The following is a 26,898-nucleotide window of genomic DNA, read 5'->3' on the forward strand; positions in this document are numbered from 1 at the left end:
AAAAAAAAGGTCAAACCAGGTAATTTTCTGATTGACAAAAAAGATAGTGTGTGGCTTCTGCCAGGAAGTCTTGCCTTAAACTCCACCAATGTGACTTCCTGTCCAAATGAAATTAGCACTGCTGTTCTGGACCCCAGAGCTGAGAACGTCCAGGGCTGGCCTGCTTAGCCTGCAGAATAAAAGTCCACCAAAATATTGTCCCTTCCAGCATACACATGCATGCACACATACACACACACACACACACACACACACACACACACATATATATATCTATATCTATAGATATATAAAACAATCCAATGAATAATGGTCGCCATAAAAACTGTTTTGACTACCAGTTTTCATCAGTTAAGTGGCCATATTTCAAACAAGTTTAAATTGAATTGTGTTGTGCATGTGTGTGTGAGTATATATATATATATATATATATATATATATATACACACACCCACACACATACATTTATTTACATATACACTGCCTTTCTTGGAGAAATTGGAACTACTAGTCCACTAGGGGTGAAACCAGGTCTGGGTGCTAAGACTGTCACTTCTGATATGTAACCAATGGTCACCTCACTTTAATGCAGTTCAATGGCAGATGACCGCACCTCACTCTGGGCACCTCTTCAAATCTTCTCTATATAACAGTTTTCTTTCTTTGTCAAGGATGTGTGTAGTTGCTTGCTACTTCTGGCCAGCTAAAAAATAACTCATCAGATCATGTTCTTTCTACCCTCTCATCTTTGCCCTTCACTCTAGAATGCCACCTTGGAAAAATTCATCCAGCAATGTTAACAAATGTACAGAAATACCTTCCCTGCCAACAAACTCAACATGAGAAGTCAATGGATGAGTTTTGGCCATCAGGAATAGTAGCTGGTTTATAAGCTCCTTCCCTACTGAATACTGAGACCTTTGTGGGCTGCCTTATTTTTGAGTAAGTTCTGACTGTCAGGATAGGAGTTGAAAAAAAACAAACCCATGTGTCAGCAGCCAGTGAGTCATCTGCTAGCCCTGTTGATGCCTCATGTTGAGGTATACCTGTCATGCCTACCACAAGCCTTTCGGGATAGTTCTTCACTGCTACTTGACACTGTGAGAACCCAGAGCAATGACAGCTCCCTCCTTCCCATGGGGAATCTTTAGCAATCTATGTTACACTATAAATAGCACAAGTAATCAAAAATAAAAAAACAGGTATGGGGAGTACCAGACTTTAACCCCATACATTCAAGTATGAGCTAATGAGAACAAGCCCCGTCCCTACCTAGCCTGTCTTCGCCTGCAGCAGAAGTGAAGCTACATAGATAATGGGAAGAGAAAAGCAGCCCCCACTACTGATGCACTTGTTCCCATCCGTCCTTCTATTCTCAGCTCTACAGAGAAAATCTGAAGACGACAATATGTTTGCCCTTCACCAGAGAACAGATAGGGCACCAAAGCAATTTTTCAAAACTGTCTCCTTTGAACTTATTTGTTTGATTTATATTCCACTTTTCAGGCACTTCAAAGCGGATTACATTCAGTTTCTGTAGGTATTTCCCCATCTACAGAGGGCTCACAATCTAAGGACCTCATTTACTAAGCATTTTCCCCATAGACACAAAATGGGAGAAAAGCCTTAGTACATTGTGCCCTAAGTTTGAGGCAATGGAGGGTGAAGTGACTTGCCCATGGTCACAAGAAGCAGGAGTGGGATTTAAACCCTAGCTTCCTTGGTTCACAGCCTGCTGGTCTAAACACTAGGTTACTCCTCCACTCCACTTGATGTTTCTGCTCTGCATCCCCCCTGAGGAATGAAGACTTTAAGTGAACAGCTTGCTTCCTTACACTGACTCTCAGCAATTCAAAGCTGGGCCACTGTGGCGAGTTATGTGCCCCGGTACCTTATGGGCAGTGGTGACAGCCATGATTCTGTAAACACTGAGACTTCTAAACAGGGCTTCCCAATCTGTCCTGGTGATCTCACAGTCAACTGGATTTTCTGGATATCCATAATTAATATGCATGAGATTAATTCGTATATACTGGTCTCCAGTGTTTGCAAATTTATCTCATGCATCTGAATACCTGACTGCCGATGGGGTCTTCAGAACAGGTTCAGGTAGCCCTATTTTGAACACTCTGATAGCTAACAATGTTCTATTTGAGGAAAAGGTTTGGAGCTTCATGGGTAGGCTAAGATAAGCTTGAGCAAGATTTGGCCTATGGGGCCCATACCAATCTGGGTAGGAGTGCACATGTGCATGCCAGGCAAAGCTGGTGGGCTATGCATGCTGGTGTGTGCCTTTCTTATTTTTGGCTATTGGTATTTTGCTCATGACCAGGTAACCTATAGCATAATTACAAATGGTTAAACCACTCAACAACAAAGCAACCATCATTACTGTCTTTGATAATAAATGGTTCTTTTTTCTTGAAATTATCTAAGGAAAAGAATTATATTCTCTTAACAACAGGAAACTGGGTTTGTTCATATGGCAGAAAGCTTAAAGACTCAACAAAACACTAAAAAGTAACATCCTGAAAAGCTATGGTAATACTGTTTATTATCTATAGATGGCTATTGCACTATGGTCTAACTTTTGCTTTAAAAAAATGTGCATTTTCTTATTACCTGGTTATATTACCCTGTATTATTTAACTTCTTCCACCTCCTTACCCCTGTCAAAATACCATACTGAACTTGGCCTTGCATTCATCAAGAGTCAAGCATAGTTGACTAAGGTTAGGGGAGGATCGTCCCTGAACAGCTTGGTTTAAAGAGGGACAGCTGCTGACCATAGTCAGTTAAATTAGTGAGTGCTGGGTTGACCATTCTGTGCTAACTGCAGCTAAAATATAGCCAAATCATGGCCAACAATGTTTGAAACTGGCATTATGATCCAAAGGGTGGGTGGTAGGGGAAGCAAGCACACTAAGCCAAATGTCTTAAATTCCACAGTAGGTGTGTGGAAATCTATGGCAAGTGCATGTTCAAACATGAACGTGGGGAAGTGGGGAGTGGGGAATAAAATATACAGGTGGCACTCAACTCCTCAGTGGTCCATAATTGGGTATGACTACAGAACATGCAGATTCTTTTGTACACCATGGCACCAGTATGGAAACAATAGATAACCCCTCCCCTCTTACATCCAAACAACCTAAAGATAAAAGCATCCAATTTAAATCTTAGGCTATAAAAAGTGTGACTTTCCAAGGAATTCCCTGTAATGCTCAGAATAATCGTTACAGAATTAGGCATCTATGTTTTACATTTGAGACTACTGCATACCTGTTTCTCAACGAACAAGAGACATGAAAATCAAAGAGAATCCACTACTTTTTTCAAACTGCCACAGGAAGTTATGGCCAGAAGTTGCTTATCATCATCTTACAGGAAGTTGCCTGTAATGCCACAGGAAGTGAATCTGAGCAGCCTACAATGATGCTACAGGGGGACCATTTTAGCAAAAATATAACAGGTAGGTTTCCTGGGCTGAACTGAAGCAAAGCAGTTTGGCAGGACCTGATATCAAAGCTGCAATTTTCAGTCTTTCTGGTCTTTATTTCTCACTGGATGGACGGGAGAGCTCATTCGCTATCCAGCTTCCTCTAGAAAAAGACACTGTTGTTTCAAATAGACCTTCAAGCTCAATAGAATATGGTTATTTACAACCTAAAGGAACACATGTCCTCGTCAACGATTCTCAGAGCATGTTTGCCTTAATGAAGACGCTATGTTTATGTAAATCACTCCTTGTGTGACGCTTGCACTTGAGACACAGCAAGACTGGAACATACATGGTCTCTGAAGCATGTGACCAATGCAGAAAGAGATCCAACCAATCCCATCATTTTCAGCTCTGCCAGGGAGGTGTAGGCTCCCAACCTTACATTTATTATTGGTTGAAAATGATGGCACCAGCCCACACTCCTTCCCCCCCCAACCCCAACCCCCCCCCCCCCCCCCACTTGCCCTCATGCACACTTGTTCCTTGGGTTAATACAAAACCCCCCGATAGGTTTTTTTTTTAAAGAATAATAATTTGTGGACGTATCCAGCTGGCCACACTCATAAAACACATCGCTGATGTGGTGCGTGGAGAATGAGTCAAGAAAACCAAGGTAAAGGAAAAAAATACATCTTTTTGCTTTTTTTTCTATTAAAATGAACCCCAAAAAAATTGGAATATATACATATCACACACATTTTCGATAGGTTCATTGGCAAATTCATATATTAAGCAAAGATTTTGTTTTCTAATTATTTCTCAGCTTTTTTTTTTTTCTTTCTCCTTGTAGCGGTCCCCTCCCCATGCCCTCCCCAACAATTCTCCCCCTTTGCTTACACCAACAGAGCCCAGCTTTGCACTTGGAGCTGCTATTTAACCCACTTTTTGTGGGTTTGTGGCGCGCACTCCCTGCTCGTACGTCACCCGCTGGCTTATCAGATACTGTGCCGCTTGAGTGGCGGCAGGGGAGCCTGTGATGGTGACTTTGCGGTTCCTGGATCCAGGAATGAACTCCCCCTTTTTTGAGATCTGAATCCGAGCTCCAGTTAGCTCTTGGTACTCCACCAGTGTCTTGCCACCTTTTCCCAAAATGGCACCCACCAGGTTCTCTGGCACTGCAATCTCCACCATATCCTTTGTACTCTCAGCCAGCTTTTCTGTGGCTAGAAGGGAACTTGCCATCAATGGGGAAGCAGCACCCAGGTAGCCATTGGCACCAGTGGCTGCTGCCAGCGAGCCCAGCGTGAATGCCCCCATAGCACTGGCTGGTGCCGCAGCACTGGTGGATGCCTCACTGGCGTAAGATGCAAGAAGGTTGGCAGCAGCAGCAGCTGCAGGATTGGCACCAGCAGCTACTGCTGCAAGCACTCCAGATGCAGCGGCAGAATTGAGACCCAGTCCCATGGAGTTGGTGTTATATCCATAACTGGCCAAGGTGTTGAGTGCTGTGCTGATGGCTAATAGGTCATTGCCAGAGAAGCCAGGTAGGGCAGCGGGGAAAGCTCCAACTCCAGCCAGGCTGGTGTGTCCCAGAAGTCCTGAGGCAGTAGCTGCAGCTGCTGCCGCTGGCAGCACATCTGTAGAGTTGGCATATGGGGAGCCGGTTGGGTTGGAGTTGGCCACCGGGCCAGTCACATTGGCATAACTGATGTTTAAACAGCTGCTGCTCTGCGGGTCCTCCTGGATTTTCTGAACGATGATGTCTACAGCTTTGTGAATTTGCTCGGGCTCACCACTAATTGTCACCACTCGCTCCTGCAGATTGATGCCTTCGGGTTTCTGGGACAGTTGTACCCAAGCACCAGACTGTTCCATGATGGCTTTCACCGTGGCTCCTCCCTTACCGATGATCAGCCCTGCGGTGCTGTTGGGAACAATGACCTTCGCCTGCATAGGAAACATTAAAGAAGAGAAGGAAAACAGAAAATAATTGTGTTGGCTTTGCAGAAATCAGAACCTGGAATTCTGGAAGCTAAGGCATGGCTTCAAATCATACATCTGTCCAAAAGGGAGAAGGTATCTATAGGTTAGAACACTGGACCATATAATGGGAGAAGATCTAGAACATGAGCACATGATTTCTCTCTGCCAATGACCTCATGTAACTTTGGGGCAAATCATTTTATTTCCCTGTGCCTGAGTTCTAATCTCCAGCTCTGTCATTGACTATGTGTGACCTTAGGGCAAGGCCTTTTATCTCTCTGTGCTCCAGCTGTAACTCCAGCTCTGTCACTGCCTCTTTGTAGGTGGCCTTGGGGTGAGTGACTTTATTTCCCTGCCTTGGTTCTAATCTCAATTCTGTCATTGCTTATCTGCGTGACCTCGAGCAAGTCATTTTATCTCCCTGTGCCACTAGGTTTCGAATTCCCAGTTTTGACCTTGGCTTGCCCTTTGCATTAGACCCACCTTGCAATTACCATTTTGTAGATGCTCTTTGCTTACAATTCTGCTTCATCTTATTTTAAAGCTGCTTCTCCATAACAGTCCTCTATCTGAAAGGTCTTAGATGTTCCTTGGTGTGTAAGGACATTCCATTGTTACATTGCAATACATCCCCAGCACAAGGCAGTTATTTAAAACTTCAAAATTGGCAAATCAAGCCAAGTGGACTGCACTCTCGCATCTGAGCTGTTACCCAGATTTAAATCAACATGCTCAAGAAAACAGTGGGGAGCCAAAAATATCACTCCTAACCACGCCAAATTTTCTCCAAAAAAAAGGGAAACCCAGCTGAAGCATTTTTAGCTTCACTGGGTAAGGGAAAGTTTCAAACAGCTGATTAACAGTAGTAAAACACTTTTACCCATGTAAATCACTTCACACATTGACACCCCCCCCCCCTTATGTGCAGCACTATGTGGCAGCGCTATGTATATCAATGAGACCCAACTAAATTGGTGGCAAACATAAGTTCACCTGTATCACCAACACACACAGTTGAAAGCATTAGATGCCAGAAGGGTGTGAGCCCTAAATGTAGGCATGTTTTTGAACAGGGAAATAACACTAGTATTAAGGGATAATCTGGAAGCAGCTGTGCCCAATTCTGCCCGGAAAGAGATTCAGCACCATGGAGAGTTCCACCCGGCTACGGTGACCCAGTCCTTGCAATTCCGGGGCACCTACCAACACCTAGGTCAGTGGGTTTTCTTCTGCCCAAATGTACATGAAAGCCTCACGGTTATGATCCTGTCCTGTGTTCCCAGGTGTCATGATTCTCTTACCCATCTCATCTTGTAGAACAACAAAACTAGCTACATGATACCTAGAGAAAGGGATTCAGGGGTCACATTTTTAAAAGTGTCTTAAAGCCTGAGAGGTGATCTAACTAGCTTACACTGTTCTGAAACAGCTGCCTTTTTGGCCCAAGAGCTTAATTTCCTGTAACATCAGGCACGGCGTAAAAATTCTACAGAAAAATGTGTCTCAAGCAAAACACATGTCCCAAAATCAGGGCATTTGCCCAAGGGGGCTAAATTTAAGAATCACACAAACTTGTCCCCACGCTTTTGGAAGATGTTTCGGCAGGAGATAATTCTTTCTGTTCATGTTTTTGACTTCTGGAAGTTGCAGGCAGACTATTTTTTAAAATAATTCTAATTTACATTCCGCCTTTGGTGACTGGTCAGCCACTTCAAAGCGAATTGCATTCAGCTACTGAGGGTGTTTCCTTGTTACCAGAGGGTTTATAAGTTTATGTCTGAAGAAATGAAAGGCAAATTCATTTGTCCAAGGTCACAAGAATTGTCAGTGGGATTTGATTCCTAGTTCGCAGCCCGCTACTCTAACCACTACCAGTGTTTCCCAGCCAGTGTCTCATAGCTCACTGGTAAGGCCATCAGACCTGATCAGGCAGTGGTGCCAAGGAAAAGCCACCACTGCCTGATGCTGGGATCCAAGCCAGCACCTGGGCTCTGGTCTCACAGCAGCAAGTCACTGGTGGGGGCTCTTAAACTAAAATATAGGAGCTCCTTTCTGAGAACATGGAGTAATCATGCCTGTCTCCTCCTCCTCCTCCTAGCTGCAGCATAAGCCCTGGCATGTGGTAATTATTAATGGGCAACATGTAAGGCATGGATAGCTGGGCCCCACTTTGTTCGGCACACACAGCGCCTCCTCATCTTCCTCCTTTGAGCCCTTCCAGCCTCTGTCTTATTCCCAGGCTGAGTGAGACAGAGGCTATCTGAACTCAGCACTGGAGGTGTGTGGCTCATTCTGGACGCTGGAAGCAGCAGCCGTGGAGGAGCTCTGGATGCCACATGTGGAAGCTAAGGTAACGAACCAAGCCAACTGCCCACACCACACCAACGTTTCCTTTCTCCTGCACTTGTATTTAAATAGAACTGGCCCATTGTAGATTTCATGTGTGTCTCTGTTTTAAAACCTGAAGAGAGATTGATGGGGCTTTCAGTGCTCTTCTTTCGAGCACATGACTCCTCTCCATGCCTGCATTGCCTGGCCAGTGGAGGTTGATGTGCCTCATAACATTTTTCTTAATGTAAGTAGCCCTAGGTTACTCCTCCACTCCCGGAGACGGAGGTACAGTCCATAGTAAACACACGTACACATGACAGAAAACAGACAGGCATACACAAGGACATAGTCACAGATCATATTAAGTCACATGTGGATACAGATATCGACCCACAGACACACACACGGGTGAAAACACATATACACCCATGTGATCAGACGCAAACATGGGTACAGACACATTTATGCACAATGTTCTCTAATGTCATTTACATGTATGAACACAGAAACAAGATGCACCCACTTAATATGGGCAGCCAGGCATTCAATGCTCTACCACTTTCAGTCCTTGGGCATCAGAGGGGAGGGGGTAGCTGGGACTGGTGGGGGGGGGGGGGGGTTTAGATTTAACTGTATGTCACAGTGTGTAAAGCAGGTGTTCCAGGAGTTCCTGACACACAGACAGGCATATTTCTGCATCCCATCTGCCTCCGGCCCCCTTCCCAGCCCCCATGAGCATTGCCATAGCAACCCAGGCATTCTCCCGACCCAGCTCCTGAAACAGAGCTCGGGGCTTCCTGAAATCCGCAGAGAAGCAGGAGGAAGAAGCGAGGTGAGGGAGGGGGTACATCGTGAGCAGAATCCAGTGAGTCTCAGACGTCAAGCAAGCCAAAAACAGCACTCATTGAGCCTTGATGCTAATTAGCAGCTGAAGCTCTCATGGGATACAACGGCTCAGTTATCACTTCAAACGGACAGAGAAGAGACTTCTTTGTAACCTGACATCTGGGCACTGCTCATGTATGGGAGGGTCTCAGTACCAGATTAGCAGGAGATCCAGCAGGGAAACAATGAGGTGCATTAGCAATGCTGTATTGTTTGTACCTGCTGTGAGTCTGGGGTCTCAATTCACTATTTGCAGTATCCAAACCTGCGGTGAGTCTGGGAGTCCCCATTCACTATCTTTAGTGTTTTTGAACCTGCTGTGAGCCTGGGATCCCCATAAAACACCTCCAGTGTCTCTGAACCTGCTATGAGTCTGGGGATCCTCATTCACCATCTGCAATCTCTGAATCTGGGGTGAGTTTGGGGGTCTCAATTCCCCATCTGCACTGTTTGTACCTGCTGTGAGCCTGGAGTCCTCATGCACCATCTGCAGTGTCTCTGAACCTGCTGCGAGTGTGAGGTCCCCATTCACCATCTGTAGTATCTGAACCTGCTGTGAGTATGGGGTCTCCATTTACCTCTGCAGTGTCTCTGATCTTGCTGTGATTCTGGGGTCCCTATTTGCTATCATGCAATGTCTCTGAACCTACTGTGAGTCTGGGGTCCCCATTCAGCATCTGCAGTGTCTCTGAATCTCCTTCAATGCACTCCTTAAAAACCACCCTACTAAAAGAAGAGATGGATGCTCTGCTCACCACCGTTAAACCAACCACCTACCATGAAGATCCTTGCTATTCTTGGCTAATCAAACAGGCCAAATCTGGACTACTTCACCACATCCCGACCATCACCAACACATCTCTAACAGAGGCCCAATTTGCCTAAAAAGAGCAGTAATTTGAAGAAACCCAGCCTAGACACATGTGACACAAATAACTATCGCCCAGTATCAGATCTCCCCTTCATAAGCGAGATCATAGAGAAGGCAGTTCTACTGCAACTATCAAATTATCTGACCGTCACTGACATCTTGGACTCTTACTAATCTGGCTTCCAATCACACCAAAGTACTGAAACTGAACAAATCAGCTGGAACATGGACAAACAGTGATAGTAGTATGCTTGGACCTCTCAGCAGCCTTTGACACAATACACCACAACATTCTAATATCTAGACTGAGTGACATATGAGAGGCAGGCCCAGCCCTAACCTGGTTCACATCCCTTTCTATCTGATCACACCCAGGGTGTAATGCTGGGAGGAGATCGCTCTAAAACGTATGCCCTCTCTTGTGGGAAACCAAAAGGCTCCATCCTATCACTTATAATATTCAAAATTTACATGGCTCCCTCTAGGAAAACTCATCAGAGACTGTCAAATCAAACTCTACCCTTATGTCGATGACATACAACTACTGATTCCATTCAATACTAACCAAATCCTAACCATTAACAAGCTCAATGACTGCTTAACAAAAATAGCTAACTGGCTACACCAAAACAAACTGAGCCTAAGCCCTAGAAAGATAGCAGGTTGTGAATACAAAGAGAAATGAAAGTACAAATAAAAAAACATACTTTAAAATTACTGTATGAAAATGCCAGAAGTCTGAAGAGTAAGATTGGTGAGTTAGAATGTATGGCATTATACAAGGATAGAGAAATTATGGGCATTTCAGAGACTCCTTTTCAGATTTTAGGTTCATGGTAATAGATAAAGTTGATGTATATTTAATGGGTGGGGACCATGACGCAGAATTGGTTAGAAAAGAACAACATTGGATATAATCACCTGAACTCTGTACAACATTATGGTTTAAATAAAGAAACAGAATGGGCTAGTTGCTGATATGTTAGCGGATAATGGTTCATTTTGATGCCATTTAATCCCATTTGAGGATACGGCATTTTGTGTAACATGATAATGATTTGTGATTGGTTGCTGTGTGAAGGATTGGACTAAATATTATTTAAATAAGAATGTTGGGTTACGTCTTGTGGAACTAGCCACCATTTTCACATACCTGACAAAGTGTAGCTATGTGAGATTAGTTGGGATTGTTTTCAGTTGGTATTTGGGTGTCTTGATGATAATAATAATTAGGTTCGCTCAATATTAGATTTATTACACATTTGCATACATTGTTTTTATCTTTTTTAGATAGTTAGTTTCCCTGAGGCAGGCGTTCACATACTGAAAAATATCATGTCTCGGGCACAGCGTTTTTGAAACTTCTTCTTGCAAGACAGCCATTTTTTCAAAGCTAAGATCATAGGTAATAAAAATGAGATTTTAAACCTTATTATTTTGAATTAGAAAAATGTTTGGAACCAGCAGATGAATGAAAAGTTTGGTGTTGTCTCTGACACCATTTGAAGCCCATTCCTTGGCAAGAGACAGTTGATTGCATCTCTGCACCTTGACATATCTGGCACTATGTTTGAGTATTATAGATTTGTTTGAATAATCTATTATAATTTTTTAGCTTGTTTTTGATATTCTTTTGGAACCTGATTTCTTTTGATTGAGATATTTTTAGGTCGTGGTTCCTGCTCTTTTCTACTGTTGCATTGTTTAAAAATACCATTTTGGAAGCCCAGATAAAATGTATTCTATGTATTAAAAAAGTTTGAAGGAAGACTAAATGACCGCCAACTTGGTAGAATGATGAAGTAAAGGAAACAGATAAAGCAAAAAGGGCACTGTTGAAAAAACGGAAAGCAGACCCAAATGCTGAAAATAGGCAAGACCATAAATGCTGGCAAGTTAGATGTAAAACAGTAGTTAATTGACCAAGAGAGACTGAGAAAACACTTGCCAGTGATGCAAAAACTAATAATAAAAACATTTTCAAGTACATTGGAAGTTTAAAGCCTGTGAGGGAGTCTGTTGGGCTGCCAGATGACTAAGGGACTAAGGGGCAAAAGGGGTGTTCAGGGAAGACAAGGAAACAACAGAAAAACTGAATTAATTCTTTGTCTCAGTCTTTACAGAGAAGGATATTGGGAACATACTCACATCTGAAACATTCTTTAATGGTGGAGATTCTGTAAAACTAAATATCTGCCACAATGAAGGATGTAATAGATCAGTTTGACAAACTGAAGGGTAACAAATCACCAGCATCAAATGGCATCCATTCCGGAGATATAAAATAACTCAAATGGAAATTGCTAACCTGTTACTAGTAATCTGCAACCTATCATTTAAAACAGCCAAAATTCCTGAAGACTGGAAGGTGGCCAATGTGATGCTTTTTTAAAAAGGGCTCCAGGGATGATCTGGGAAATTATAGACTGGTGAGCCTGACCTCAGTATGGGGCAAATTGATACAAGCCATTTTTAAAAACAAAATCACCGGCCATATAGATAGACATGGCTAATAGGGAAAAGTCAGCATGGCTTTAGTAAGGGGAAGTCTTGTCTTATCTATCTTTTAGATTTTTTTAAGGTGTAAATAAATATTAGATAAAGGTGATCTGATTGCTATAGAATATTTGAATTATCAGAAGGCACTTGACAAAGTTCCCCATGAGAGACTCCTCAGGAAATTACAAAGTTATGGGGTAGGAGTGTTCTACTGTGGATTGGTAACTGGTTAGAAGGCCAAAAACAGAGGGTAGGACTAACTGGTTAGTCTTCCAAATTGAAAAAAGATCATAAGTGGAGTACCACAATATGCTGTTTAACGTATTTATAATGATCTGAAAAAGAGAACGATGAGTGAGGTGATCAAATTCGCAGATGACACAAAATTATTCAAATCTGTTAAAACGGCAGTGGATTGTGAGGAACTGCAGAAGGACCTTGTGAAACTAGGAGAGTGGGCAATTGAATGACAGATGGAATTTAATGTGGAAAAGTGCAAAGTGATGCACATAGGGAAAAATAATCCCAATTACAGGTACACAATGCTGGGTTCTGTATTGGGAGTCACTACCCAGGAAGTAGACCTTGGAGTCCTTGTGGACAATACATTGAAATTCTCAGCTCAATGTGTGGTGACAGTCGAAAAAGCAAATAGGATGTTAAGAATGATCCGAAAAGGAATGGAAAATAAAATGGAAAATATCACATTGCCTCTGTACTGAGCCATGGTGCAACAGCATCTTTAGTATTTTTTTCTAGTGTTGTTCTGGTTGCCCAACTCGAGAAAGACACGGAAGAACAGGAGAAGATGCAGAGGAAGGCAACAAAAATAATAAAAGGGATAGACCATCTCTCCTAGAGAGGCTATGCAGCTTAGAAAAGAGATGGCTAAGAGGGGACATGATAGAAGTTTATAAAATCATGAGTGGGGTGGAACAGGTAAATAAAGGACAGTTATTTACCCTTCCAAATAATACTAAAACAAGGGGACACTCCATGAAAGTAACAAGCAGCAGATTGAAAACAAATTGTAGAAAGTACTTTTTACACTCAGCATATTGTCAAACTGTGGAATCTGTTGCCAGAGGACGTGAACAAGGCATACCAGGGTTTAAAAGAGATTTGGACAAGTTCCTGGAGGAAAAGTCCAGAACACATTATTAGCCAGGTAGCAGGCTATTGCTACCCCTGGGCATGAATAGCAAGGTTAGATCTACCTTATGTTACTTGCAAATTGGATTGGCCACTGTCGGAGACAGGATGAGGGCGTGATGTACCTTAGTCTGACCCTCTATGGTAATTCTTATGTTCTTATCCCTTTACGGTACTATCTTGATTATTCCATATGTAACATTCCTTGAAATCCCTGGTTGTAAAAGCGTGTCAGAAATGAATGATTATGATGCTGTGAGTCTGGGCTTGCCACTCACCTTCTGGGAGACCACTCACTGTGTCTCTGCAGCTGTTCTGAATCTGGGGTCTTTGCTTACTGCAGTATCTCTCACCTGCTGTGAATCTGTGATCCTTGCATACTCCTGCCTCTGTTACTGATGTGAGCCCGGGGGTCCCCATTCACCACTGTAGTCGGTAAGCCCAGAAACTGTCTAGTTTCTGGGCTTACCGACTACAGTGTGTACCTGCTGAAAGTCTGGGGTCCTTACTCACGTCTTGCACTGTGTTGGCTTCTGCTGTGAGTTTGAGGGTCTGTACTCACCATTTGCTCAACATATGCTTTGCATCTGTACCTGCTGTGAATCTGGTGCTCATGACCTGCAGTGTCAGTGTATCTACTTTGAGTCGTGAATCCTTGCTCACCATCTTCAGTGTCTATCGGCTGTGAGACTGAGGTCTTCGCACTGTTTCTGCAAGACTGAAATCCTTATTCCCTGTCTATAGTATTGCTTTATCAGCTGTGAGCCTGGGATCTTCAATCACTGTTTGCAGTGCCCCAAGACGTGCTGAGAGTCTGGAGCACTTTCTCACTGTTTGCAGTTTTTCTATACCTGCTGTAAGTCTTGGGTCCCTGTTCACTATTCCCTTCAGGGTCAGCAGTGAATCAGGGATCCACAATCACCAGCTGCAGTGTCTCTGTCTGCAGTGTCTCTGTATCTGCTGTGAGCCTCGGGTCCCTACTCATTGCTTGCAGAATGCCTGGTAGGAGTTGGCACCTTGTGTCTGTAGCAGCTGTAAGTATGGGGGTCTTCACTCACTGCCTGCAGTGTCTCTCAATCTGCTGTCAATTCTGGGTCTATTCTCACCGCCCATAGTGTCTATATACCCACTGTGAGTCTTGAGCCATTCTCCAATTGCAGTGTCCTCAGTGTGAATCTGGGGTCCTTGCTCACCGCCTTGTCTCTATAACTGCTGTTAGTGTGGAGTTCCTGCTCCTATTCAGCTTGCTTCTTTTTCTTAACCAGAGCCCTGCTCTATATCTGCAGGGTAGTGCAGCTTCCAAAGTCTCCACAGTTGCTTAGCCTTTGTCAGTGATGGCAGGAGAAGCTGTGGTCTGGTAGAGGCAGATACTGAGATCTGATCTCTGCTCCTTTCATATACTAATACCCAGCGGTGGATTTATACCCTCAGCTGTCTTTATGCATATGGGCAGCTAGTTGCCCACTCCCCCACCGAAAGTTGTGGATGGCCCTGGGGGAAGGATCCCTCTTCAAAATCACTGCCAGCACCTCTGATGACATGGCCCTGTCAACTTACTTCCCATTGCATTGTGCTGGTGCCCTGACAGCCGTCCCCTCCCCCACCCCACCACATAGGCAGAATGGTCACTTCTCCTAGGCTGCTTACTGAGAAGTATGTCTCTGCTAATATCTTGGATAGTGTGAAGCAGTCTTTCGACTGTCTCCCCTTTTCTTCCTATTACTATTTCTTTACCGCTGTCTCTGGGTTTTTTTCTTAATGCGAGAGGGGCTTGTGATGGGGGAGAGACACACCAAAATAAAGATCAGGAGGAGGGTGGCTACCTGGGGGATGACAGGGAAAGGGGTAAGGGAAGTGTAAGACTTATCTTTCATTGCAGGACCTGCTGTATTAACAGGCGCTGCTCATATTTTCAGGACTTAATCAGGGCTGGGAACTCAGGGATGAACAAAATCCTCATGTCCCATCCATCACTGTCATCAGCCCCTTATCTCTCTCTCACACACACATACACACTTGTACACACACACACACACACACACACTCAGTCACATCCATACAGAGATACACAGACTGACACATCAGAAGAGACAGTCACGTGCGTGCAGTCGCACACACTCTCACATAAACAGTCTCTGACACACAGAAGAATGATGTGTGTGTGCGTTCACACACATGCACTCACACACTCAAGACTGAAACGCCCCCCCACCCCTACACCAGGTAACAATCCTCCCATCCGGACGGACGCATCCTGCTGTGTCTCCCTCTCCTCTTCAGAAGCATCAAAATATCAAAGTAACCTCTGGTCCGCCCAAAACAGTGCCAGCCACCCTACATTCAATGCTGGGAGCAGTCTGTAAATAGCCTGCATAGATGCAAATTCCGCAGCTACTTTTACCGTGTGTGCTTTGTTGCTAAGAGAAATTAAGCGGGGTCTTCCTGTTTGTCAATGGCCTTGCATACAGCACGCAGGCTAAGAGCTCCCATTTACGTCGGCATCTGCTATCTGTGCGGGAGGTTGAGTGAGCAAAATAGTATATAAACGTGAAAAATCAAGTGCACTCGTATTACTTTACTACCCCAGCATCGTCAGTTTCTGATCTGGCTGTAAGGGCGCACTGGGGGTACTTTAAGCCAGGCAGAGGTCAGCCATCTTCAGACAGGCCAATTTACCCAGATAAATCCCTATGTAGCCAGGATTAATTTTCAAAGTCTGGCAAAGGAAGGCCCTAACGATATTAATCCAGAGAACAGCAAATGTGCTGCAGGCAGGAGTGAGCTTCACTGGATGGACAGTAGGATCACAGAGCTGTCACTTCTAGAACTGGCACAGAGGATGGGAGCAGGGCTCCAGAGCCGGTCATCTCGAGGTCTGGAAGGCTTGGGAGATGGGAACACTGGTGGAGTGTAATAGCATCATAGAAAGCCTTCCCAGTAACTTTACTTGACTATTATTATTACTTTGCAAATGTTCTCCTTTCTTTTCTTCCCCTTTCATTTTAATCATTATGTATATTACTTTGGCAGCATGTAAAACTGTCACGCCAGTAAAGTTACCGGAATCTAAACAAGCTAGAAAGTGCACATCTAACTGCCCCATGAAGGAGTGTAGAAGCGCAACTCGGGACGGACTTGGACAGACCACAACAGCAGCTCAAGGGACAATGACAAAGCTGCTCAAGGGTGCATTAGGTGCCCTGGACAAGCTCTGGTCCTCTGTAAGGCCCAGGGATGGTCTTCTGGGAGGTGGGTGGGAGCTAAAGGGCCTGCAGATTGGGGTTGGCTCTTTAGAGAGCAGCTGGTCCCGTGGAGGGGTGGATCTGCTCTTGCAGTTTGGGAGATCAAGTTTCCCATTTCATCTTGATGTTGTGTTGTTAAAAGTCTGTATTTAATGCAAATGTATTTTTAAAAGGCAGTTGGCTTCAGGATTTTGTTTGTTTTTGCTGTGATTTAGTGCTTGCCCCAGGACTCTGGGTTTTCTGAAGCACCCATGATTATTGTTTAAGAGGCAGGAAGCTCACCCAAAGTTGAAATCTTACAAGTTGTAAGAACTTAAGGCAAAGACTCCTGACATACAGAGGGGAACAGCTCAGACCATTCGCACCCCCAAAAGAAGGGAAAGTGGATTTTTACATAACACTGCAGCGGCATGTTTTCAGAATTAAGGTGTGACCGGAGGTCAGTGCTTCATTAAAAGGCACAGCCTGAAGCGCTGAATCCCCAGGGCCTGGATTTATCTCTCATTAAACTCTAATCTTGACTTTGCAGTTCAAACCAATAAGATGGGAAAAAAAAAATCTAATTAATTTTCCCAGAAAAGTGAGAGTTCTAACCCAGTCTTCTGCACTATTCCCTATAGCATCTCTTGGTAGAAAAGGATAGGACTGCAGTGGCCATGATCAACCCTGACAGCCAGCACTCCTTCACCATTCCTGACATGCCTCCTGCTAGGAGAGACTGGAGCTGCAGGAATGGTGAGTTCCCCCTACAACCAGGGTGCCTGCTCCATCCTCCTCACCACCTACTGGGAGAGGCTGGAGCTACAGAAGCTGTGAGCTACCCCACAGCCAGTCACTGACTCCTCTCATGGATATGTCACTAGTTAGTTACCAGAAGCTACTTGCATTTCGCTGTGCTAAGAGGCAGCAGGTCATTTGTCCAATAAAGAGCTATGTGGTGATGAAATATTATTCCACAGACATCAGACTTGGGATAAAAAGAACTTTTCCTTGACATTCCATACTACCCTGCAGCTCAGGGGCTGTAACTTGGTTTTCCCCCAAAATACATCTGACTTTAAGTGAGATAATATAAACAGATCTGACAGATCAGGACAGCCAAACAATATCTTGCATCGTTGTTAAAGATAAAAGAATAATTAGAATTTGCGTGTGTGCAAGCTCCAACTTGACAGGTAAGGTTGATTTTACCCCCAGTGCATTTATGGGCTTGTAGTTTCAATGTCTCTGTGAAGGAGTGGCCTTATCCCCCCCCCCCCCTTAACCTGTGTGGTAACAGGCTAGACTCCTGGTCCACCTTAAAACCCAGAGAGAGTGCTCTGTGGGCAAGGCCCTGCTGGGGCAGGATAAGAGGCTGAGCCCAGCTGGGATCAGGAGGTCTCCAGGTGTAGGAGCTCCTGACTGCATCTCTATATTAAGCTAATGATGGCAGCACACTGCTGGAGGTAAACAGTCTAGGTGTATACTGATAAGTGTAAATAAAGTGGAATCTGTTAAGAAGGCTGAGTGTTATTAAGAAAGTTACTCAGTTATCCCATAGTCTCTAATAAAAACAGAGACTACAAGTCTAGAGATGCTGTCTGCCCTACCCAGAGAGTGTTGGCACCTCTCGCCCCTAAGGCATAGAGACTCACCTGTTTGGCACGGTCTGGGTTCATGGTGGTCTGTGGCTGCAGGAGGTTGAGGGAGTCAGGCTTCACCACGGACTGAGGTATCTCCCGCACCTTCTCCGCAATGAAATTGTGGACGGCATTCAGAGCCTCTGCTGTCCCTTGCACCAGGCATACCCGCTCGGTTGTCCCTGCAGAAAAGAGAGATTGGGGGGGAGGGAGGGAAGGAGAAACGAGAGTGTCACTCAACCCTCATCTCAGCGCCTCAAAGCTTGCTGTGGCAGGGGGAGGGGCAAGATCTCCCTTCATCTTCTGCTCGTTCTGAGAATTTCACCTTTAGCCATGTAGAGATACCAGAAGTCAGGAAATTAGCTTGAGCCATACGCCTAGGACTCCGTCCTCATGTTGCAAGGCGACAGATTAAGGCCAGGCTCTGCTTTTTGTTATCAAGTACAGGGACATCGGTGGGGCAATGAAAAAAAAGGGGCAGTCTGCTGTAATCTGGGTCGAGAGTTTGTAAGAACGCCCCCTCCCCCCCACCCACCTGCACAGCCAGGTATGTAAGACAAGCTCATCTAAAACATACTCAACCAAAAGCGTTCATGGCCTAGTTGGAGGCAATTACGGTGGAGCCAGGATAATCTATCAGGCTTCACAGCTAGGTGGCCTCAAAGGGATAAAGTCTTTGTCTGCATTCCTGCCTGCCTTTGGTACATTTCCCAAGCATTAACAGAAAGTCCCTCAGACACAGAGCTCAGAAGATGCAGATGACAACTCTGGGGTGGGAACGCAATGTGTGCAGTTGAGTGTGATACAGAGTGCGTGCATGGATGTGCACCCACGCCACTGCCTCTTTTATATCACTGGTCAGGGACGAAAGAACCCAAAAGACAGGTACAGATGGGTTCTGTATGTATTCTAAGACATGGAGCCCAAATCTGTGGTGCAGAGAAGTAAGGGAACAGAGGGAGGCCTGGGGACCTGGGATCTGTGGCTGCAGCTGGAGAACGGCGAGGATAGGGAGAGGCCAGGGAACTAATTCACAGCCTTGAAAGGGATGGCCAGGCACAGACTCCGTGTAATGGTACAGAGCTGGCGAGGGAAGGAATTTCCTCACTAGCTCTGCGAGTCCCTCCACATAGGTCTCCCTGATTACATATTACATCCTCTTCAACTAATTCAAAACTACGCAGCAAGACTCCTTACCCATACCCCACGCAGAAATCACATTACTCCTATTCTCATGCAACTACATCGGTTACCCATTCGACAACAAATTGAATATAAAATCCTAATGTTAATTCACACTTTGTTACACAGTTGTTCATCAATATGGCTATGTTCTACCCTTCGAATCTACCAACCTCCCCGTCATTTAAGCTCTGCCGTCAAAAACTGTCTACAAATCCCCACAGTTAAAAATGCTAGACTGAATTTATAGCGCAACCGCGCTTTCTCTGTCGCAGGACCCAAACTATGGAACTCTCTACCCAACCATATGCGTCAATTAACCGCAAAACATGATTTCAAAAAAGCAATAAAAACCTCTCTCTTTTCACAAGCATTTCCTATTCCACAATCCTAAACTAACACCAAACCTCTATTCCAATTCTCCTTCTCTTGAACCTGCAACCATTTACTGCTGTGTCATTTTATTTGCTTTTATTGCTATGCAGGTTCCTTTTTAATTTGTAACCCGCATAGATCTACTTTGTGTGTGTATTTGCGGCATATAAAATCTTTTAAATAAATAAATAAATAAATAAATAAATAAAGGAGAAGCCTCCCTCACTGATCTTGGGGGGAGAAGGGTAATGCTGGGCCTGTCTGAGCGGTGAAATCACTGGGGTTCACTGACAGCAGGGGACAGGCTTGGCAAGGAGTAAAGGGCATGTTGGCATGGCAGGGGTTAATTCCCTTAAAAATAAAACACAGAGCAGAGATTTGGTGCTGGCTGCCTTCAGCTCCAGCTGTTCCCTGATTAATACTCGGCAGCTGGGAACTAAGCACCTTAAAAACCATCAAACCTTACAGTGAGCACAGGCCTCCCTCTCTATGCCTTGTCCCCCTCCCTTTCTTTTCCATCATTCTGCCCCTCCCCTCCCCAACTCATTCTATTTACTCCTTCTGCTCCATAAAGAAGGACCTGAGAGACTGCAACAGATTTGGGTCGCATTTGAGAGCCACACTCTGTGATAGGGATTATATCCACTCCTAACCTGCCCTGACTCTCTGTCTTCCTGCGTTTCCCCTGGGACGTGTCAGCTGTAAAAGAGGGAAGACTGCAGAGGCCAGGAGAGAATCAATATAAAAACAGAGGAGGAAACAGCAAAATTAAAAACGGTTTTAAATTTTAATTGTGTGTAACACCTGATACTCCTGGCCACATGTTCCCAGAAGACAAGGCCTAGATTCACTTTCTGCGCACGGCTAGGGGCTGCTCCCAGCTTCCCCTGGTCTGAATCCGCAACTAAGCTTTTTTCCAGTTAGTCTGCGAGGATGGGTACTGTGCCCTGAGTTATTAATGCAGTTGCAGATGAGCCTATGAAAAAAACAATATGCACCGGAAATGCAAACCACAAGTCCAAGAATATCACATTACAGACTGCTAAACCGTTCCCAAAGGAATATCGCTGCCATAGATATAGTGTTCCCACAGGAACACTGCACTGTAGTGCCTCATATCCAGGGCACTTCTGTAGGAATACTGCCCTGGTATATAGTGTGTTCCCACTATGCAAAATCCAGAGCGCCCCTGTAGGCATACTGCACTACTGTGTGCCAAATCCAGGGTGTCCCCTGACATTAACTGGCTTATTTCCTCCTCTTCTCCTTGCAGTGTCATCAGCTGCACCATAGCTTCTTCCTTTAGAAGTGGGAGGGGATAGCCAGTAGCTTTGTTTCTGTTTTACTTCAGGGACAAGATGGTCCAGTCCTGGTTTTGTATGCACAAATTCATATTTGTGATGTCCCAGAAAGTCCCTGCATGCACTGCTGCAAAGCCAGAACTGGATTCGCCTGCCTTTGTGTAGAAAAGGAGCCTCTCAATAACCTTAATTGCAAGAGAGGTTTAGATGGAAAAGGATGGGGGAACAGAATTTAAAGAATGCTCAACCTCTCTGCAGAGTGCCAGCTAGTTTGTCGAAAGATTGAGTGTTTTGCCATAAATGAGCAGGGACTTTAAAGGGCAAGTGTTCCTATAACATCTGCCATGAAATGCAAGGTTTGCAATGAAATAACGGTGAATCTGCAGAAGGGCTGAGTGTTCCTTCACAGTGTGCTTGCCTCGGTCCTATTGAAAATATGGCCTCCTGCCCCAAGGTGTCCATTTGGGAACTTCCACAGGCCTTAATGAAATGATTCTACTCTCTGTAGCCATGGAAACTGCAGATATTCCTAGTTTATTCCAAACGTGGTGGCCCCCACCTCAGCCGGCTGCTCCAATTAAAGATCAGGCCTCAACTGCGGCCTACAGAGCAGTCTGTCGCAGTGCCGTTTCCATGACTACCAGCACCCCCTTGCTTGCCACGTACTCTTACAAAGAAGGGGGGAGGGAGGAGGACACACTTAGAATTTCATAGACGGCCAGTCCCATTTGGCATGTAAGAAAGCAATAAAAATGAAAGAGAAAAAGCAATAGGGAACTAGCATTAATTTCTAAACTAGATTTAGAGCAGACACTCTGACAGGGCCCTGCAGAAGTCAGAGAGCAGTTCACAGAGCATATGGACCATAAGGACCCCACTGGCGATTAGAAAGCACCCAAAGAGAGAAGAAACAGTTTTTACATATTGCAGACTAATAAATACAGAAAAGAGGAGAACCTTTTTTTTTTTTGGGGGGGGGGGAGAGAGAAAGGGGTAAGGCAGGCTATTACTTCCTGCTCTTTTGGGCTTCTAGCTTAATTGGAATTAGAGTTGCGTTTCAGTGCCATAAGCCTTCATTCACAGCTACCCACAAATTTTTCTCCCTATTTCATAACCTCTTTCAACTCAGTTGCTGCAGTGAAAATCCTTGGCCAGGGTCATACACTAGGGCCCTGCAACCTTGGGACCCTAATCTGGTCACTAAGAGATCAATATTCAAAGCTGGTTGTTTAAGTAACTTAGCCAGATATAACTTATCTGACTAAATTATAATGTATATTCAGCGGCATGGAAAAGCCGCTGAATATACGCGTATATGTGCGCATTTCGCTTGTTACATCTATCCAGCTAAGCTTAGATATGGGGTGACTAAACTTTGATGTACACTTATACGTCTAACTCCAAATATCAGTAGTGAGGCGTATAAATTATATGTCTAACTCGTTCTGCCCCCAATCTGCCCAGTGCACGCCCACTTTTTTTTGTGCATACATTTTAGGTATACAAGAGACTTGGACGGATGGCTAAGTGGTGGCCGCTGAATGTACATGCACATTCAGCGGCCGCTAGTTAGCCGCATTAGTCCCACTCATCCAGCTAAATAGTGCTGAACGTGCTTTGAATACTGACCCCTGAGTATCTTAGAAATTGAAATGTGACCGCACAAAAAGATCCCTATGGCTTATCTAGGCCACCCATCCACACCAACTACTCAACTCTACAATCCCTACCACTCCCTATGTAATGACTGGGACTCTCTCATACAGGGGCTGTGAACACTGCCTCTGCAGCATCCCGATTCCATCTATGCTGGTCCTGAAAACATACTTTGAATATTGATTTGTACTTTTATAGAATCTGCCACACTGGTTTAGAGGATCCTGGGCTACATGGTTTCATAAAGGGAAGGAGGGGCAAGGAAGGATTGAATTAGCACAAGTTTGAAACTTGTAGCAGTAGCACCAATCGTGAAAGCTTCATCTCTGGCTTAAAAGGATCAGTAAAATGATGCATGGCTTGCACTATAAGCCATATACAGACTTAACGAGCTAAATATGTACTCTCTAGGATTGAAAGGAGAGCTGTAATAGAAGCATTACAATATCTATTAGGCTCCAATAAGTTATCAGAAGGTCATATTTTCCACGGAATGAGAAACTTAGGGACAAGGGTCATCATGTGAAGCTGAAGGGATCGGAACTCAAAATAAATGGAAGAAAATATTTTTTCACTGACAGGGTCATGGACACCTGGACCAGACTTCCGGCAGAGGTCACAGGAGCCAAAATAGTAGCAAAATTCAAATATAAATGGGCCCGACACTTCAGTGACAAGAGAAGGGAGAAGACAACAGATTGAGTAAGATCTTTGACATCAGAGTAGGCAGGTAGACAAAATGGTCCTTATCTACCAAAATGTCCTATGTTTCTATGTAAATCTTGCTTTAAAACAAAATCAAGGGGAGACTGCAAAACTCTCTGCTGTATGCAATGCTTGCAAATGACAATACTGACATCCTCAGGGGCAGGCAGAGCTCGTCTTCGTTTTACCCTCATAGCATCTATGGACTTCTTGAGCTTGCCTTTCTTAAGAGACACTGCATCTACAAGGTCCATGCATGTTAAGGAAGCCAAACCAGCACTGGTTCTGTTACGATAGTTAACCCAGTGTTTCCCAACCTTTTTAAACCCAAAGCACACCTACATTAACAAAAAATGTTACGTGGCACCGCAGCCTCCACCAAGCAAGCAGTGCACACATGGAAATGACTCATATGGCCAAAAGAAGAACTAGGGATGCCTTAAAAGCCCCATCAGTCTCTCTTCCAAATTTTAACATAAAGGGAGAGAGGGGGCTGAGACACACACTAACTCATCACAATGGACCAGCTCCCTCTATATGCAAATGCCAGGAAAAGGGGGGACATCAGTGTGGTGCTGGCAGCTGGCTCAGTTAGTTACCTTGGGCTGCCGCATGTGGCTGCCAGAGCTCTTCCACTGCTGCTCTCCCAACACTCAGAGTGAGACACATCCAGTGCTCGATGCATGCTGTTTCCATCTTATTCAATCTAGGGATCAGACAGAGTCTGGAAGGACTCAAAGGAGGAGGCTCAGGAGGGGGAAGGTGAGGAGGTGCCGTGTGCAATGTATGTGCTGCACAAAGCAGGATTCAGCTACACATGCCTTGTATATTGCCCATTAATTACCACTCTGGGGCTCATGCTATAGCTAGGATAACTTCACATATTCTGAGAAAGGCACTCCTGCACGTTTAAGAGCCATCGCTGGTGCGCCTTGTTGTTGAGAGCAGAGTCCGGGTACTGGTCTGGACCTGAGCATCAGTGGTGACGTTTCCGTGGCACCCCTAATCAGGTCTGAAGGCACACCAGTGTTCCACAGTACGCTGGTTGGGAAACACTGAGCTAACCTCAATGCGAATGCTGTCCTATGCAGAGGGTCACCTCTAGGTGGTGCTGGGGAATGAACCTGGAGGTAAAGTGGGGGGTGACTGGGAGACGCTTGCTGAGTCAGGTTGTTGTAAACAATAAATTCCTGTTTTACTAAATTGCCTCTGGTCTCTTCTGTGAGTAAATGGCTAAAGCCCATAATAGGCTTCTCCTGTGCCTGATGGCATGGGGCTAGCTGGCCTTATTCTCTGGTAACTGGGTTAGGATTGCCAATTGACTCCAGGTTTTCAGGACAGGTTGATCCAGTCTTGATTTTATTGTAATGCCCCCCAAAGACTTGTAGTTCTGGGTGTTCCTATTGATTTCCCTGAGAAAAGTCCATGCAGTCCGTGGGATAAAACCAGGACTGAATCAGTCTGTCCTGAAAATCTGGAGCCAGATGGCAATCCTAACAGTTCTCGTGTGGTACTAGATGAGAGCTGCAGTCTGCGTGTCCATCACCGCTGGGGTACTTGGGCTTCTGCCCAGTTCCCTGTCAACCCCTTCCCTGTTTCCTCAGTGAGCGAGATCCTGGATCGACCTCAGCAGGGGCTGGGGTGCGGCCATATTCTCCTTTCCTAGTGACACAAAGGGAATTGATACAATGAGATCGAAACCCTCCCTCCCCTTCCAAAATGTAGATACCACATCATCTACAACAGATAGAAAAGAGAAAACTGAAAAGCAAAGATCTGAAGGCTTCTGGGGCTCCCATCCCACCTTTTCCTCTCTCTCTCTCTCTCTCTCTCTCTCTCTTCTTTTTCCATTTCCTTTTTGATTTCAACTCCACTTTGGGTGATTTCCTCGTGATGTCATTCTGAGGTCACTTGGCTTTCTTTTATAACTACATTTTAGAAGTCTTGCAATCGGCAAACCTAGGAACTTTTGATTTCCAGTCACCTTGAGAATGATGTGGATTAGCCGGGGTGGGGGAAATCAGCAAAATTAACTTTCTCCTCGCTCATAAACACACACTCTAACAAAGTCACATGTTCACTCTCACACACTTCCACATATGCGCACTCTCACTCCTCTTTCTCCCACATATGCACAACTCCCATTCGCCTACGCACACACACACACACACACTCACTCATTTGCACCCACTTCCATACTCACACCTACATACATGCCCTCTCACAGATACACACACTTACACAAACCCACTCACACATACACACCAGCCCACTCATGCTCTCTCCCAGCTCCCTAACCCACCAGTGGCAGCGGCATGGCCAAAGGTACTCCTCCATTTTCTGCCGGCCCCACGGGCCGATGTTTCCCCTGCTCCTTCTGCCTGGTCATCGCAACCACCTCTACTACTTCCGGCTGCATGACCTATTGTTAATACACTGCTATTCGTAACCGATGGGACTCCTTCCCCCTTTTTAGCTGTTTGCTGACTCTCCTCTACATTTGCCTATCTGTGTAGACCCTGGTGACTTCTTCTTCTGGGACCCACATGTGCCATCTTAGCTATGCAGTCGGAATTTTCCTGGGTTTGTCCAGAGATCCAGAGACCAGGGATAGATTGACCCATTGGGAGATCAGGCATCCCCCAGTGAGCCGGTCGCTCTGTTCACATAGTTTCTCTTCTTAACTTTCCGGCCTGCAGCCAAAGAAAAGAAGAGGGGCTGCCATGACATGAAGAAAAGGCTGTTGTCCACAGCAAAGCCCATTTGACTGTGGCCCAAAGAGATACCTGCAGAGTCACATGGAGGTCCCGCCACGAGCAGCACGGCTGCAGTGCTGCCAGTGGCAATGGCCTCCTCCCTCTTCCCCTCTGGCAGTGAGGAACAGCACGGCCATGCTGCAGCTGCCTAAGACAAGGCCCAGAAGAAAGGGGAGGCCTGAAAACATGTATATGTGTGTGTGTGTGTGTGTGTGTGTGTGAAAGACAGAGAGAGACTGTGTGTATATGAGACAGTCTGCATGTGTATGTGAGAGCGCCGATGTGTATGTATGAGAGAGTGAGAGAGCCTGCGCCTGTGTATGAGAGAACAAGAGAGCATGTATGTGTGTGTGAGAGAAGCTGCATGTTTATGTAAGAATGAGAGAGCTCGCATGTGTGTGTGACATTGAGAAAGCCTGTGTATATGATAGCAAATATGTGAGAGACTGAGAGCCTATGTGTGTGATAGCATGTGTGTATGAGGGGGAGAGAGAGAAGCTAAAGTTTGTGCAGGCCCCCTTCTCCCAGTCCACAGCAATCTATAGATGACTATAAATAAATAAATAAAAATATCACAGGTATGGGATGGAGATTTTTAATTCTATTATTTTAAGTTTTGAGATGTTATTTTATGTGTATGCTGTTTTGAAATATTTGGGGCCCGTTATTCAAAGTGCATTCAGCGCTTTAGCCAGATAAGCGGGACTTATGCGGTTAAATAGTGGCCGCTGAATATGCACCCACATTCAGTGGCTGCTGCTTAGCCATAAAAGTCTCTTATACGGCTAAAATGTTGTGGGTGTGCAGTGGGTAGATCAGGGTGGGGCAAGTTAGCCATACAACTTATGCAGCTAACTGATGATATTCAGACTTAGCTGCATAAGTTGAATGGCTAAGCT

General features: G+C 45.0%; 1 protein-coding gene across 1 annotated transcript in view; it reads right to left on the reverse strand.

The window, feature by feature from the left end:
* Positions 1-4,135: 4,135 nt before the first annotated feature.
* NOVA2 (NOVA alternative splicing regulator 2) overlaps positions 4,136-26,898 on the reverse strand; it is a 76,554-nt gene continuing 53,791 nt past the window's right edge. The window contains exons 3-4 of the mRNA XM_029571905.1: positions 18,040-18,206; positions 4,136-5,389 (exon numbers count right to left, since the gene is read on the reverse strand). Of these exons, the coding sequence (XP_029427765.1) occupies positions 4,376-5,389; positions 18,040-18,206 (1,181 nt within the window). The 3' untranslated portion in view covers positions 4,136-4,375. The remainder of the gene's footprint in view (positions 5,390-18,039; positions 18,207-26,898) is intronic.

The sequence above is a fragment of the Rhinatrema bivittatum genome, chromosome 11, assembly GCF_901001135.1.
Source record: "Rhinatrema bivittatum chromosome 11, aRhiBiv1.1, whole genome shotgun sequence".
Classification (NCBI taxonomy): Eukaryota; Metazoa; Chordata; class Amphibia; order Gymnophiona; family Rhinatrematidae; genus Rhinatrema; species Rhinatrema bivittatum.